We start from the raw sequence: 16,826 nt of genomic DNA, 5'->3' as shown, positions 1-16,826 counted from the left end.
GCCCTATCATTCAGATATTTGTGTTACTTTAGAATGTTATCTCAGAACATGGGACCCAGGGCAGAAAATAAAGGTAGCAATCACACTCTCAGGGAAGATTGTCCTGCCTGAGAAACTAACATCTTTTGACACTATATTGTCCCTAAATGGCGCTGCAGACCGAAGCCACTCTGTTCACAGTTCACTCACACAGGTGTCACCGCATTCCTGGCTCCACGAGGAAAAGACCATACACAGGAGGATGTGTTTGTGCACCCTGGTGTCTGGCGCTGCGTTCCCCTATCAACCCTGGTTATTTTGGAAACATTCTCCCCCATTACTTTTTACTACACCGACATAAACCTTTATCTCCCTGATTATTTCATCTTAGAAAGAAGAACGGAAGTTCCTCTCCTCCAGGAAACGTAGAAGAGATCTGGAAGGGTCAGGAACGACCCGGAACGGAAAAGTCCTACCAAAAAAAAAAAAAATCAAGCAAATCCAAGTCCGTCAAATCTGGTTGGAGGCCATTCGTTCGTCCTGTCTTGCCCAGGTGGCCTTTCCACGCATCCAGGGGGCGCCGAGGCGAACCGACACCTGCGGTGGCATCCCCTGTGGCTCGGTCACTCTCCCCGGGAACCCAGGTACCGGCTCCGGCCCCTTCTGGAGGCGGTGCCCCCTGCCCTTCCCAACTCTGAAGCTCAGATCAGGAAGCGGCGAGGCCGTGCCGAGGGACCGGGAGCCAGGGTGGCGGGTCCCCCGGCCGCGTCGCCGGCAGCCGCGCCCAGGACACTGCGCGGACTCGGGCCTGGCTGCCCCGACGTCCCCAGGGCCTCCGCCCCCGCAGCCCTTACCCGCAAGACGTGGTAGCCCTCCGTGCCGCCGCCCGGGATCTCGACGCTCTGCGAGGAGCCCATGGCGGCGGGCGATCCGTACGGCCCGGCCGGCTCCGCGCTGCCCCGCCTCGCGCACCGCCCGCTCCACGACTCCGCGTAGCACTTGGGACGTGGCACTCGCAGCCGCCCGAGCCGGGCCGCACAGCCCGCCGGGAGATCGTCTCCCGGCAGCCAGGGCCGCTGCGACGCCGCAGACAGCGCCCCCTTCCGGGAGCCCGCGGGGACGGCCCGAGAGCGGGCGGGCGGGCGGGCAGCGGAGGGGAGGAACCTGGCCCGTGCGCGCGAGAAAGCGGAAATACGGCTCCGAGCGCGACGCCTTGGCTACGGGGCCCCGGCGTGGACAAGACCCATCGAGGCGCCAGTCTACGTTCCGGGAAGAAAAGTTCCTTGGTTGCGGCTCCTCCTGGTGGCCAGAGGCAGAAAGGGAAGGGAGCAAATGTCAACGAAGCGCGCTGGGCGCTTGGTTTGTTTTAGGTCTGGTTTAGTAAGACTGTATAATATACCTAATAGTTCGCAGTGGCTTTCTGGGGCTGGAATGTCAGGTCCTTTCCATTCACTTTTATAAGGGGCAATGTTCCCTGAAATAACAGCTGTCCCGAGTTTTGCTGTTGTTTTCCTCCTCTTCCTGGTAGAACATAGTCCCTACGCCAGAGCGACCAGAGCGGGAAGCCAAGTGGCGTTTCCTTGGAATATTGCCTCTTGCCGTTTGATACCCCACTGCACCTCTGGAAGTAGCTAAGTCAGAGACACACATATGTCACAGAACCCATTTGTTCCTTTCACGCCTTTCAGTGCTTCTCGGGACACTGCTCCTCCCACCCCCAGATACTGCGGTCAGCTTGACTCTCGGTAAGGGTGCGCCATCCAAGTGTCAACTGTCTTCCGTGTTTCTCAATGTGAACTTCTATTAAGAGTGAAGTATTCTAGCCCCAAATGTTTTTAATAGTTACCTTCACATCAGTTAGATCATCCAGTTTAAAGGCTAGAAGAGCAAATTAATGGCATCCAAAAAAAAAAAAAAAAAGGGAAATACAGTACATGGACCTTGATTCCACAGCGCTGGCCAGTTCCCCATATGGTATCAGACTATATATATTCAGATATATCGCAACCCCTTGATTCTTTTTCTTTAGAGAACACTGACAAAAACAACAGATGGGCTTGTTTAGGGTCTTCCAAAGATACACTGCTGGAATCTGCAAACTGTGGCTAATGTCGTACATCTAAGAACAACTGACCCAAAAGTACCATTCTCTCTCTCTCTCTCTCTCTCTCTCTCTCTCTCTCTCTCTCTCTCTCTCTCTCTCTCTCTCTCTCTCTCAGATGAAGTCATGTGTGTTCATCTTTCTTTCTTTCTTCCTTTTTTTTTTTTTTTTTGAGACAGGGTTTCTCTGTGTAGCTTTGCGCCTTTCCTGGAACTCACTCTGTAGCCCAGGCTGGCCTCAAACTCACAGAGATCCTCCTGCCTCTGTCTCCCAAGTGCTGGGATTAAAGGCGTGTGCCACCACCGCCCAGCCTCATCTTTCTTTCTGATTTATTTCCTTGAGATAGTGTGCTATGAATCTAGAACTAGGTAGGTGGCCAACAAGCCCAGATCTTCCTGTCTCTGCCTCCCCAGTGCTGGGGTTACAGACTCCTGCAGCAATAGACTGGCTTTTATGTGGGTGCTGGGGATCCGAACTCAGGTCCTCTTGTTTGTACAGCAAACACTTTCACCCACTGAGCCGGCTCCCAACCCCTAATCTAAAACTTTGGCAACTTAACATATCAGTACTTAACACATGACAGTTTGAATGTGATCGGTCCCCATAATCTCACAGGGAGTAGCACTATTAGGAGATGTAGCTTTGTTGGAGTGGGTGTGACTTTGTTGGAGGAAGTGTGTCACTGTAGGGGCGGGCTTTGAGGTTTCCTATGCTCAGGATACCGCCCAGTTTGTCAGTTGACTTCCTGTTGCCTGCAAGACCTAGGACTCTCAGCTACTCCTCCAGCACCACATCTGCCTGCATGCCACCATGCTCTCCACCATGATGATAACGGACTGAACCTCTGAAACTGTAAGCCAGCCCCCTCAAATAAATATTTTCCTTGTAAGAGTTGCCATGGTCATGGTGTCTCTTCACAGCAATAAAAACCCTAACTAAGACAGAAGTTGGTAGCAGGGACTGTGATAGGCCTGACTATGTTTCTGTTTGGAGTAATATGGACTTTGGGACTATGGATTAGAAAAGCAGTTGAATGTTTTAAAGTACTGCTTAATAGGCCATACTAGTAGGAGCCTGGAAGACAGTGGTGCTGAATGTGATTTAATGAACTGTGGGGGGTTTGCTCAAGAGATTACAGAGGAGAAGAATTTTAGTATGTTGCCTAGAGATCATTCTTGTGATATTTTGGTGAAATGGGTGATGCTTTTGCCCTTGTCCGAAGAGTCTGCCTGAGGCTAACATGAAGAATTTTGGATTAATTACTTTGGCAGAGGAAATCTCAAAACAGCCTAGTATAGACTCTGTTTTGTGGTGACTAGTGTTAACTCTAATGAAGATGTATAATGAAAAGGAGCAAGGTGAGCAAGAAAAAATATTTGAGGAGAAAAAGGGTATCAGAAAGGGAATGGAGCGAATTCCTGTCTTCAAGGGGATAAGCAGATTAAGAAATGGAATAAAGGGAGTGGTGACCTCAGGGCAAGATCCCACCCGGCTAAGTTTCCAATTTGTGAAAAAGAATTAAAGAAAAGCTTAGAGCCAGGTGTGGTGGGGCACACCTTTAATCCCAGCACTGGGAAGGCAGAAGCTGGTGGATCTCTGAGTTTGAGGCTAGCCTGGTCTACAGAGCAAGCTTCAGGACAGCCGAGCTTAGGCAGTGAAGGACAGAAAGCTGGTGAAGATGTAATTAAATGAGGGGGCTATTGACAGCTTTGGCCATATGGTTCTGGCTTTAGAGTTAAGGATAGAAGAAATGGATTATGGAATTTGTCTTTATGCCTAAAGAAAGCCGCTAAGGCCAGGCTTGTGTAGGGGTGTCCCTGAATGGAGGCCTAGAGAGGCCATTGTGTGAAGCTGTGAAGTGGAAGCCTGGATTGCCTTGGAGACCCCAAGATGTTATTAACTGCTGAGCCATTTCTCCAGCCCCTAATTTAAAGTTTTATACCTAAATCATTTTCTATTATAACTTGTATTACCGTCCTAAAACTGTCTTTTTATACCTCAAAACATTTTCTTAGATAAACAACTTAAGCTTTTATGTCTCTTAACCTTATTCACTTTATACCTCTTTTGTGAGTTTTTTTTTTTTAATTTGGTAACAGGGAAAATTGTAACTATAAATATCTAGTCTTCAATTCCCATCAGAGACTTGAGAAAGATAAAATACTACCTGAGTAACTAGGAAGGGCAGAGCAAGCAACTTCAAACACTGAGAAACAACAGAGAAATCTAGCTTCCTGGACGTTTACCCAAAATTCCTCTGAAATGTTGGGGCATCCATCTTTGGCCTACAGGCCTAGAATATCTGACAGACTTTTTTGTGTGTGAAGCAGGGAACTTCTGAAGGATTGTCCTACCTTGTCTTGGCAAAGTTCAGCAGTGGCATTCTTTTGTGTCCTGTTTGTCCAATTTGGACAGCAGACTGTCAGCAGTTCAGGCAAGAGCAGTTTCTTGCCCAATAACTTTGCCACAATAAAAGCAAGCTCCATATGGATGTTCTTTGATGCCCACCATCCCTTTTTGAAGTAAATTGGTGCTGCTAGGAGCAGATGTGTATCACTGTCATAAAAAGCCTTGTGTTATCAAAACATTTTAAATGCCATATTCTATACGTCTTTGAAGTACTTGAAGACCATCTATATTTAAAATATATATCTGCTTGACCTTAAAAACATACCTAACATGACTTTAAGTTTGATTGTTATAGATGACTACTAACCTACATTTTTTAGTTATCCTAAATAGCTTTCAAGGACTAAAATTTTACATTACATTTTTAAATGAGCTGCATAGGTACAATACTTAAACAAGAGTAGAAACATATACACAGTATAACAAAAATAACCTTAAATTTGTATCAATATACAAAAATCCATATCAATGTAAAATATGAGACTAGTGATTGTTTAAAAGCAGACTCAACAATCTACCCTTTTACCTCATCATTTCTATACTGTTTTGTAGATGTAATTCTAAATGGTCTTGTTAAATAAGAAACACAGAGCCAAATAAAGAGTTAAAAGCCCAGAGATTGAGCAGTAGCCAAGAGCTAAGACCACCTTATCTTACCACTTGCTGCTGTCCTTCCCCTAAGAGAGAGACCTTCTTCCTGTGTCCTGTCTTTTTATTGCCTTTCTGTTCTGCCTTCTCATTGGCTGTAAACCCAACCACATGACTTCCTTGTCACTGCCTGTCTATACAGACCTCCAGGTCTCTATGGTTCATACTGAGATTAAAGGTTCTGGTCGCCGCTTGGCTGAGTCCTTGAACACACAGAGATTCTGCCTGCCATGTGATTGGATTAAGGGCGTTTGCCACCACTGCCGGACTTCTGCTAAATGGCTTGCTCTTAGCTCTCATCTCCAGGCAACTTTATTAACATACAAATAAAATCACATTTCAGGGGTTGGGGATTTAGCTCAGTGGTAGAGCGCTTGCCTAGCAAGTGCAAGGCCCTGGGTTCGGTCCTCAGCTCTGGAAAAAAAAAATCACATTTCAGCACAAATAAAATATCACCATACTATTTTCCCTCCTTTTCCCTTCAGAAAGAGATCCCTGAATCTAATCTCATTTGTTCAGCTTTTTTTTTCTGACCATGACCAGTAACAATTTGTAACCAACCCCCCTAAATGATGACAAACATCCATAATCCACTGAATGACCAAAAATCACCCACCCCACTTCTTGGGAATGTGGGCGTCCTAGTCTCTAGACTGCTTCCTGTGTCTGGGGTGACAGCATCTTTAGGGGACCCTGAGAAAATTGGGATAGTGGTCAAGTCCTGAGAGAGCTGGCTGTATTATTTTTTGTTTAGTCTCTGTATGATGGGAAAGTGTAGAGCTTTTCTAAAGTCTTGGCTGAGTAGTATGTGAGGCTGGACCTTCTCAGCTAGCAGCTTTGAAGTTGTTCTAGATGCAGAATTTTGAGGAAACTGCAATAGAGGCATCCTGAGAGTCTGGATCACCTGGGCTACTTGTCTTCATTGGTATCTGGTCCTTTTTTCCCCAAAACATATAAACTTTTAAAGATAGCATATCTGCATTAGCACAAGTCTGGAATGTGCACTGTGCACAAGTTAGCTAAAGATAATGTTTTTTGTTCTATGTTTGAGCAGGTAAAAGGCGTCTTTCAACTTTATAAGTCCATTTGGACTACATAACTAGTCATAAGGACTCTGTAGCCAAAAATATTTATTATGTCTCATCCAGTCTCAGAGCTGTTCCCATAGTAGAAGGATCAGCATATAGGTCACCTGTCCCATAGTCTTTCTTGTTTTGTTTTGTTTTTTTCCTTCATGTCTATGGCCAAGAGTTTCAGGAGGTCTCCTCCATCAAATCTGATCTTTATTAAATTTGAAGAGAACCATAACTTTTTGTTTCCTGTGGAAACAAAGGCATAACCTCTCTCACAATGCAACACATCATCTAACTTCCATTTGGAAGTTAAGACATTTTAAAAATATATAGGTTGGTTTAATTTAGCAGTATCAATAATTCAATGTCTCTCAGCAGCTATTGTTTTTTGTATATTAGCATTTTAAAAATTCAAAGTCAACAAAGCACTATACAGGATCCAGATACCCTGTATATCTCCTGTCCTTACATAGTTTAGTTTTTTTAATATTACTTTACTCTTTCTTTAAAGACTTTACTTTGTTATTTTTAAACTATTTTTTTCTAATACTGTCTATACCCATTTTTTATTGAACCTGTTTAGAGGGTTTCTAGGTCTGAACTGATTTACTGTGAGCCTGCAGCCTTCTATGATCACATGAACCAAGCCTTAAACCCACCGTGCGGCTCTACACTGGCAGCTGGCTCCCTCCCACTCGGTCCGGTCCGAGGGCCTTGTCGTTATGCCCACAGCAGCAGCTGGGAGCAGTATTTACCTGCTCCAGCTCTGGGAATTTGCTGAGTCCATGCTGTTTCTGCTTAGCTCGCTGCCTGCTCAAGTGCTCCCTGTACAGCATCGTCTCTGTAAGCTGCAAGCACTGGGTTACTAGGAAGCTGGATCTGGTTTTTTTTTGTTTTTTTTTTTTGTGGGTTTCTCAGGCCCGATTTGGAAATACATGCCCGGAGGTTGGGTGCTATAAGTAGTCTGACTTTCTTTTCCACCACCAGCCCCAAGTAACAACACAGAGACTTACTAATTATGAAAGCTTGGCCTTAGCTTAGGCTTGTTTTTTTAACTAGCTCTTATAATTTAAATTAACCCATATTTTTATTAATCTACATTCTACCATGTGGTTTTTTACCTCCATCGCATTCTGTGTGTTTGGAGTTTGCCCAGCTGGTATTTGGTCTTGCTTCGTTCAGTATTTTCTCACTATACTCCCTTCCCTACATTTTGGAGTAGTAATGTATATCCTGTGCCATTATATGTTGGATCTGTTTTTTGATTTTGATTTTATAGTGTATTAAAGTTAAGAGATTGCATGAATCTCAGACTTTGAACTTTGGACTTTTAAACATTGTTGAGACTGTGATAGACTATGGGGGCATTTGAAGTTAGACTAAATGCATTTTGCATTATGATATTGTTACAAGCTGATGGGGGCCAGGGAGTTGAATGTGGTAGTTCAAGTGTAATTGGCCCCCATAATCTCATAGGGAGTAGCACTATTAGGAGATGTGGCTTAGTTGGAGTGGGTATGGCCTTGTTGGAGGAAGTGTGTCACTGAAAGGGTGGACTTTGAGGTTTCCTATGCTCAAGATACCACCCAATGTGTCAGTTGACTTCCTGTTGCCTGTAAAATGTAGAACTCTCAGCTATTCCTCCAGCACCACATCTGCCTGCATGCTGCCACACTACCCATCATGATGATAATGGACTGAACCTCTGAAACTGTAAGAGTGAGCCCCCTCAATAAATGCTTTCCTTATAAGAGTTGCCGTGGTCATGGTATCCCTTCACAGCAATAAAAAAAAAAAACCCTAACTAAGGCAACACCCAAATTTAATGTGTCAGCTTAAAAATAGTAGCAAAAGAAGAACCAGTAGTTACTTGGTCCTTGAAGCTAAAGGTCTCATCAGTCAGAGTATTTCCACAATGACTGTCTCTCCTTGGGGGTTGACAGCTAGTGGTCACTTGGTCCACAAGGCGGGGTGCCTCAGTAGTCCTAGTCTGCTGTCAGAAGCCTAGAAGGTTCCAAGAGAGCCGCTGGTCCCTAGTCCATGATGACAGCTTAGAAACCCTGGTTCCAATATCAGTGAAGGAATCAGCAGCAGCAGTATCATCAGCACCATCATCAGTATTATCAGGAGCAGCAGCAGCAGCAGCAACAGCAGCAGCAGCAGCAACAGCAACAGCAGCAGCAGCAGCGCAAATCAACTCCACAGCCAGAGGGAAGTCCAAGTGAGCAGAAACTTCGATGATCTTCCTTCTGATAAACACTGGCTATCTTGACTTATTCTCATTCACTGTTCTCGGACCACAGGTTCTTCATTTCTGCTGACATCATGGGCATCACCATAGGCTTGCCTTTCACTTGGCTAAGAATACTGTTTGCTGGGGGGGGGGGAGGGGGGCGGCTAGGGATGTAGTTCAGTTGTAGAGCAGGGAGGGGGTGCTGTACGATGGTGTCCTTTCCTCTTTAGGTCTCTAGTTTATGGCTGGGAACGTAGTGTTAGCCTCGCATGTGTAAATCCCCTGGTTCAATCTCTTATTTTCCCAGGTAAGTAAATTTAAAATATTATCGATTTGATTGAATTAAACACATGAACCGAATAACTCCACAGTCCTGCCCCCTGACTCAGTTACTATGGCTACTATTTGCGCCTCATCAAAATATGTATTATGCCTTCGGTGGCAATTGGTAGCAGGTGAGGTACAGATCTGAGAATTTTAAAAATATAACCATTACTCCTGTTCCTGGTACCAGTTTGCCTTCTTCATGTAGCTGGGGAATATGCTCAAATGAAAAGCAAAGAATAAAACCCCAAGGACACTGCCAAAGCTAACGTCACTAAATACAACATGGTGGGGGAGAACACATGGGAAATTATTGTCCAGGTCAGTCACAGTCTGAGTCAGAATCTGCTGCAGGCAAGTTGGCGTTTTGAAACATCACAGGCAGCAGACAAGCGAGGTTCAGCAGACATAAATATCTACAGGCTAAAACAATCAAACCCAGAAGCAATTTACTTCTGCAGAACCAGCGTTCATGTGGTTCATCTGGGCTTCGTTAATTCTGAGTTCGAATAAACAAGTAGCTCATAATGGAAGGGCCACTTTTCATCATAGTGATGAGTGCCGCTTTATCTTCTAGCCCATAATCTGAGAAGGTCTGGCTCTCAATGTGTGGATGGCAACCCTTCCTGAATAGATTGGCTAAGGGGTGGTTCCACACAGCAACCCCTTCCTAATGTGCAAAATAGTCACGTTATGTGCCACAGAAGCCCAACCACCACTGCCCAGACTTCAGGGAAACTGATGACCTGCAGGCAATGCATAACTCCACTTAATAGGAATATATGAAGTGGCCTTTTAGGAGTTCTGCCCCATAAAACACACAAGAGTGAGAGCTGGGCTTAGCCGATAAATGAATTGCTTTCTGAGAACTGGTAAATGCAGAGAGAAACACAGTGTTTGTGTATTTGCATATTAGAATGGCAGCTGTGGCTGATGTTCACCTGTGTGTTTAGCTGTGTGTTCAGTAGTGACAGAGGACTGACATAGAACAGCTTCTCGGTCAGCAGCATTGAAGGGATGCAGGTTTATGCAAGTGTAATGTCAATTGGAAGTAGTAGAGTGTTGGCTCTCTACCCCAAGTGGGAATAGGAACTCTACAAAAATAGGAGAGCTCAAGTGCCACAATGTCCACTTCAGTGGTGAGTTTCCAATGATTCTGAACACAGCAAGCATGAGAACTTCCTACTAAAGCACTGCTTAATAAACCTGTGCTGTTTTAATGCTGGGAAGGATCCTGTGGGAAATGAAATGGTCACAGACTCAAGTTGTACTGTTATTCTTGTGTGTAGTTGATTGTTTTTTTACTCTTTACTCTTAGCTCTTTGGGGCACCACCCAGCTCCCAAATAAATATACAGAGGCTTAGTCCTTCTTATAAATGCCCGGCCTTAGCTTGGCTTGTTTCTAACCAGTTTTTCTTAAATTATCTTATCTATCTTTTGCTTCTGGGCCTTTTACTTTTCTATATGCTGTTCTTTACTTCTTACTCCGTGGCTTGCTGTATAGCTGGGTGGCTGGCCCCTGGAGTCCTCCTCTCCTTCTCCTTTCTCTCACTCCTCCCTTTTCTCTTTTTCTCCTTCTATTTATTCTGCCTTCCGGCCTTGCCTATCCTTTCTCCTGCCTTGCTGTTGGCTGTTCAGATCTTTATTAGATCAATCAGGTGTTTTAGACAGGCAAAGTAACACAGCTTCACAGAGTATAAACAAATGCAACATAAAAGAATGCAACACATCTTTGCACCTTTAAACAAATGTTCCACAACATAAGCAAATGTAACACATCTTCAAATAATATTCCACAACACTTGTGTCCCTTTAATATTGATAATATCTTAGTGTCAAAGTAATTTAGTTAATGAGGAAAAGTCTCAATGTGTATCTCAAGCTAATTTGGAAGTCACTACATAGCCCAGGCTGGCCTTGAACTCACAATTCTGCCTCAGCCTCCCAAACTTAGAGGTGTGCTACCATGCTTGGCTTGTTTGTTTATTTTTTAATTGAACTATTACCTTGGAACTGTTTGTTTTGCTTGTTTGTTTTATTTTTTGTTGTTGTTGATTTTTTTGGTTTGTTTGTTTTGAGACAAGGTCTCACTGTATATCCCTGGCCATTCTAGAACTCACTCTGTAGCCCAGGCTGGCCTCAAACTCACAGAGATCCACTTGCCTCTGCCTCCTGAGTGCTGGGATTAAAGGCGTGCGCCACCACCACTGCTGTTCTTAGAGTCACAGAAAAGTTTCAGACAGTGCATACAGTTCCCATGTGCTCTGCACTCTGCGTTTCCAATTGTTGATATCTTACACCAACGCGGTGCATTTGTCAAAACCAGGAAGCTCACATTTGCGTCAGGAACTGAAGTCTACACTCCCTTCTGATTTCACAGATTTTTCCACATTTTTCCCCCTGCCTCACTGATTCAATCCACGATCCTACATCACAGCTATGTGTCCCGCCTCCTGTCATCTTCTCTGACTTGTGACTACGTGTCAAGCTTTCCAGTTTTTCACGGCCATGACAGTTTCAAAAGGCCTTGCTCAGGATTTTTAAAGAATATATTCCATTTGGCCGTGCCTGCTGTTGATTAGACTGGGCTTATGGGTTCTGCAGAGTATCAGTAGAGAAGGCCACTCTCACTGTCATGTCAGAATTCTGTGCTGTGGACATGGCTTACAGTTGGCCATGCTAACCTGACCACTTTACAGTGCTGTCTGCCTTTAAGTGGCCAGTAGTCAGACTCTGGGCCAGGTGCTTGCAGGTTCTCGGTTTCTTATGCAAGGATTGAAATAAAGGCACACACAGATTACAGAGTAGTAATGAAACTTTATTTAAGAGCAAAGTCATGGTAAAAATCAGAAAGAAATATGCTGCCAAGAGTGACTGCAACCACACAAGTGACAATTCTCAAAGCCTCTGGTTGCTTGAGGATTCTTATTATGGGGTTCACGAAAAGGACAAATTTGTTGCCAAGGGCTGTTGTCCCAGGTGGTTCTATGTTTTGATTGACATGCCCCTTCCCACGAAGCTTCTGATTTCAATTATATGCATGCCCAGTTATGCATTTCAAAGATGATAAATAGGGTATTCTCCCTAAAAATTCATGCAGAGGGCAGTTTGTCCTAGTGCATTTGCATGCAAAGCCAATTTAGGCTGGACTGACTTCCCAACCTCCTACCTGAATATTACTAAAGTAGGATTGAATAGAAACCATGTCTGATAGTCATTAAAGGGAAGAGGAACTTATTTCATTGTTCGGAGTGGGGTGTGCATATAGCTTGATGCAGGTGGGTGCCCTATGTTTCAAGGACTTTGCTAGGAGAGGGGTGTGTGTGCACAGTACATCAGATAAGGGTCCGAAGCTGTCAAGTGCACTATAGAAGGGGATGTGTGTATCCCTCAAGCCAAGGGGAGCCCCAGGTTACTAAACTATTCCCTATGCTTGCCTGTCTAATTAATAGCAAGTTACTTGGCCAGGCGGTGGTGGCACTCGGGAGGCAGAGGCAGGTGAATCTCTCTGAGTTTGAGGCCAGCCTGGTCTACAGAGCGAGTTCCAGGACAGGCTCCCATAGCTACACAGAGAAACCCTGTCTCGAAAAACTAATAAATAAATAAATAAATAAATAAATAAATAAATAAATAAATAAATAAATAAATAAATGCAAGTTACTTTTACCTTTTCCCAAGGAAGCAAGTCACCATGTCTAGACATCCTTAGGAGTGAGAGGCATATGTATTGGGGGAAGGGAAAATATATACATAAATTGTTTACTTCTTCTGCAGGGTGGTTTGCTCCTTATCTGTCATTTATTTATTAAGTCATTTATTTATGTTAACATGGCCCCATGCATGTTTATTTTATACTTAGCACTGTTATTCTTGGCTGGTGGAATGAAAAAATGGCAGGTCGTTTTGCTCAAGTTGTACCTGTGTCTCTGGCTAATCACTCCTCCCTTTAACTCCGGGGACCACTAAACTTTCTTCTAGCCTTATAATTTCATAGTTTTGCCTTTTCCAGACTGGAATCATACAACACATAGCCTTTTAGGTCTGGTTTCTTTCATTTAGAAAAATTCATCTAAGATTCATGTATGTTAAAAGACACAAGCTGTCTTTTAAAGTGGTTATCCTTGCGGCTGGACAGATGACTCAGCAGTTAAGAGCACTTGTTCTTGCAAGAGAACCCAAGTTCCACTTCCAGCACCACATGGTAGCTCACAGCCATCAGTAGCTCCAGTTCCAGGGGATCCAACACCCTCTTTTGACCTCAGGCACCAGGCATGCACGTGGTGCACATACATACATGCAAGCAAAGCATTCACTCATATTAAACAACAACAAAAAATTTAAGTGGCTTTACCTGAACCAGGTGTGGTGGCGCACGCCTTCAATCCCAGCACTACAGAGGCAGACAGAGACAGGCATATCTTTGTGAGTTTGAGATCAGCCTGGCTTACACAGCAAGTTCCAGGTCATGTAGGGATACTAAGGAAAGTATCTCCAAAAAAGAAAAGGAAGGAAGGAAGGAAGGAAGGAAGGAAGGAAGGAAGGAAGGAAGGAAGGAAGGAAGGAAGGAAGATACTGGATGAAATGGCTGTACTGATTTACATGTTCACTTACAATAAATGAGCATCCCTGTCACTCTGCATCCTCAGCAATATCCGCTATTTTATCACTGTGAATGTGTGTGTGTGTGTGTGTGTGTGTGTGTGTGTGTGTGTGTGTGTGTGTAATGTTGTTGCTGTTGTTAAGGGTCAAACCAAGGGCTTTGAGCATAGGCAGCTACTGTACCACTGAACTACATCCTCAGCTGCTTTTGGGAGGTTGACTTCTATTAAGTGTGTAGTGGCAGCTAATTGTGGCTTAATTTTTATCTTCCTGATGATTCATGTGACTAAGCACCCTTTCACAGGTATATGCCATTCTTTATCTTCCCATTGAAGTGTCTGTTCAGATCTTTTCCTATATTTAAATTAGGTTGTTTAATTTTATATTGTTAAGTTTTATTGGTCATTTGTATGTTCTGGATATGAGTTTTTACCAGGCATGTGACTTACAGATATTTCCCCAGTGTTCATACTCTTTTTTTTTTTTTTGTTTTTTTTTTTTTTTTTTGGTTTTCCGAGACAGGGTTTCTCTGTGTAGCTTTGCGCCTTTCCTGGAACTCACTTGGTAGCCCAGGCTGGCCTCGAACTCACAGAGATCCGCTTGGCTCTGCCTCCCGAGTGCTGGGATTAAAGGCGTGCGCCACCACCGCCCGGCACCATACTCTTAACAGTATCAATTACAAAACAAAGCTTCTAAATTTTGATAAAGTTCAATTTATCATATTTTGCCATTCATATAAAAACTGATCACTAAACCAAGATCATGAAGATTTTTCTCCCCTTAGTTTTCTTTCTTTTATTTTTTGAGATAGGGTCTCACTAAATAGCCCTGGTTGACCTTTGAACTCATGGAAATCTACTGTCCCTGCCTCCTGAGTGCTGGGATTAAAGACCCTAATTGTACATTGCCTGTCTTGACATCCCATTGTTCTTATTACCATGTAAGTTTTTACCTAAAAGCTTCATCATTCAAAGTAGACTGTCTGGCCTTCTACAGATGAAAGAGTCTGCCTAACGCAGCCTTCCCAAATCTGCCTCTTTCAACTATCTCCTCCACTGAATCTTTCCAGCAACTTTGACTAATTGAAGGGAATGGTGCTTGCATTGATTATTACCTGTGGGTCCTTTGAAGATGAAAGGTACAGGCGCAGCCCAGTAATCAGTGCAGCAGAGACTCCAATGACCTGCTCCTGGTACTTAGCTTACTTGCTTGATGGGCTCTTTTGATTTTTTTCTCCCTTGATATCATGAAGAGTTGAAAATCCAGGAGCTGCACCAAATTTAGGGCTTGGAAGAAGTTGACAGTCACTATATGGTTTTGAGTGACGGAGAAAAGTGTATTTTGCTATCTTAGGCTGTTTATTCTTCCCTGATCCTGTTCTGTAAATGGGACAATGTAATCATGTTGTTAAAGTACAGTGTGTACAGCACTGTTAAAGGTGATGCTGAAGGCCTCTTATCTAAAGGCCACGCAGTGTGTCAAGGGGCTTTCAGGGTCCAGAGGGCTGGAGAAGACATTATTTCTCAGGGTGCCTGAAAATCCTAAGGGCATTCTTTGTTTCCTGTCAAGATAAATTCTTCCCGTCCATGATGCTGTTAGCACGTGACTTTCCCTTGGAAGACATACAATGGGCACACATCTAGGGCTATGCAAAATTCTCAGCTGGATAACTATGACTCAGGACATTTCTTAAGAAGTGTATTGTGAGCCAGCAAGATGGCTCAGCACATCAAGGTGCTTAGTGCTAAGCCTGGCCACCTAAGCTTGACGCCTGGGACCCACATCATGGAGGGAGAGAACCAACTCCCCCAATTTGTCTCCTGATATCCTCTCATGTACTGTGATACCCGTGTGTCCCTCACCTCTCCCCCAAATAAATAAATAAATACATAATAAAAATAAAAAAAGAAAGTGTATTGAAGTAGAACTGGGTGAGAGTGATGTTGTTAATAAGAAAACATTGAACCTGCTCTAGTGTGAGTAGACTATCATTTGCAAATGTTGAGGCATTATTAGTAGTGCTGTCTTTACTGAAGAAACCAAACATCACAAATTCATTCCTCCACAGCCAGAATGAGTTGGGCAGAATTTGAGAGACACGGCAGTAGTGTGGGACATGGGAAACTGGCCATTTCAATTCCTTTTTAAATGGTCAGCCTACTACCCAGGGTCGTCAAATTTGGTTGCTCAAGAAGCACTCGCTGGGCGGTGGTGGTGGTGCACACCTTTAATCCCAGCACTTGGGAGGCAGAGGCAGGCGGATCTCTGTGAGTTCGAGGCCAGCCTGGTCTACAGAGCAAGATCCAGGACAGGCACCAAAACTACATGCAGAAACCCTGTCTTGAAAAACCAAAAAAAAAAAAAAAAAAAAAAAACCCTTCAAAATCCTCATATGAAGCCCACCACTTTTATCAATGAATTAACATTGTTCTAAAGAGCCCATACTTGGTAGGCCAAGAGAACACAGACCAAACAACTGTATCTTGGAGATGCATTTGGAGGGAAGGCCGACCAGACATAACTGCAAGCACTCAGGTTCTGGTCTCTGGTTTAGAGGCTCTTCTCCATTACTGTTGTTTGAAAACGAAATTCTCCCATTGGCTCCCGTGTCTGAACACTTGGTCCCCAACTAGTATCAGGAAGTGGAGCCTTGCTGGAGGAAGTATGTCACTGGGGGGCAGGCTTTGCGGTTTTATAGCCAGGCTCTACTTCCTGCTCCCTTCCTGCTCCCTGTGTGTGGGTGAAATGTGGTCAGTCTGCTTCCTGATGGCCAGCCTGGCCACTCACTCCTGCTACTGTACCTTCTCTGCCACAACGGTCTGTCTCCCATCTGCACCCGAGAGCCAAAATAAACTCTTCTCAAACCGACTTTTTGTCAGGTCAGGGTATTTCTTATCACAGCCACATAAAAGCAACTAATCCAGGCTCTGTGCTAATTATATTTTTTAAAAAATTTATTTATTTATTTATTTATTTATTTATTTATTTATTTATTTATTTATTTATTATGTATACAGTGTTCTGTCTGCGTGTATGCCTGCAGGCCAGAAGAGGGCGCCAGATCTCATTACCGATGGTTGTGAGCCACCATGTGGTTGCTGGGAATTGAACTCAGGACCTCTGGCTGGAAGAACAGCCAGTGCTCTTAACCTCTGAGCCATCTCCCCAGCCCGCTAATTACATTTCTAATAACAAATGTAATAACAGTATCTTAAACTTGTTAAGATACACTGGCAAATGATATTACCATTTATGATGCAATATCAAACTTCGTTTGATCCGGGCAAGGACCTTTAGTCTCATCTTTTTTTTTTTTTTATTTTTTTTTATTTTTATTTTTTTAAATTTATTTTAATTTATTTTGCAATACAATTCAGTTCTACATATCAGTCACGGATTCCCTTGTTCTCCCCCCTCCCGTCCCCCTCACCTTCCCCCCAACGCCCCCCCCCCCCCATT

The 16,826-nt window shown here is 43.9% G+C and overlaps 1 protein-coding gene across 1 annotated transcript in view; it reads right to left on the bottom strand.

The window, feature by feature from the left end:
* Gorasp2 (golgi reassembly stacking protein 2) overlaps positions 1-1,058 on the bottom strand; it is a 29,710-nt gene extending 28,652 nt beyond the window's left edge. Inside the window, exon 1 of the mRNA XM_052724724.1 lies at positions 834-1,058. Coding sequence (XP_052580684.1) covers positions 834-896 — 63 coding nt within the window. The 5' untranslated portion in view covers positions 897-1,058. The remainder of the gene's footprint in view (positions 1-833) is intronic.
* Between the last annotated feature and the right edge of the window lie 15,768 nt (positions 1,059-16,826).

This window comes from Peromyscus californicus, unplaced genomic scaffold (assembly GCF_007827085.1).
Source record: "Peromyscus californicus insignis strain IS unplaced genomic scaffold, ASM782708v3 Scaffold_7__1_contigs__length_154581171, whole genome shotgun sequence".
NCBI lineage: Eukaryota > Metazoa > Chordata > Mammalia > Rodentia > Cricetidae > Peromyscus > Peromyscus californicus.
The sequence above is the reverse complement of the archived record's forward strand: the minus strand, read 5'-3'. Positions and strand labels throughout refer to the sequence as shown.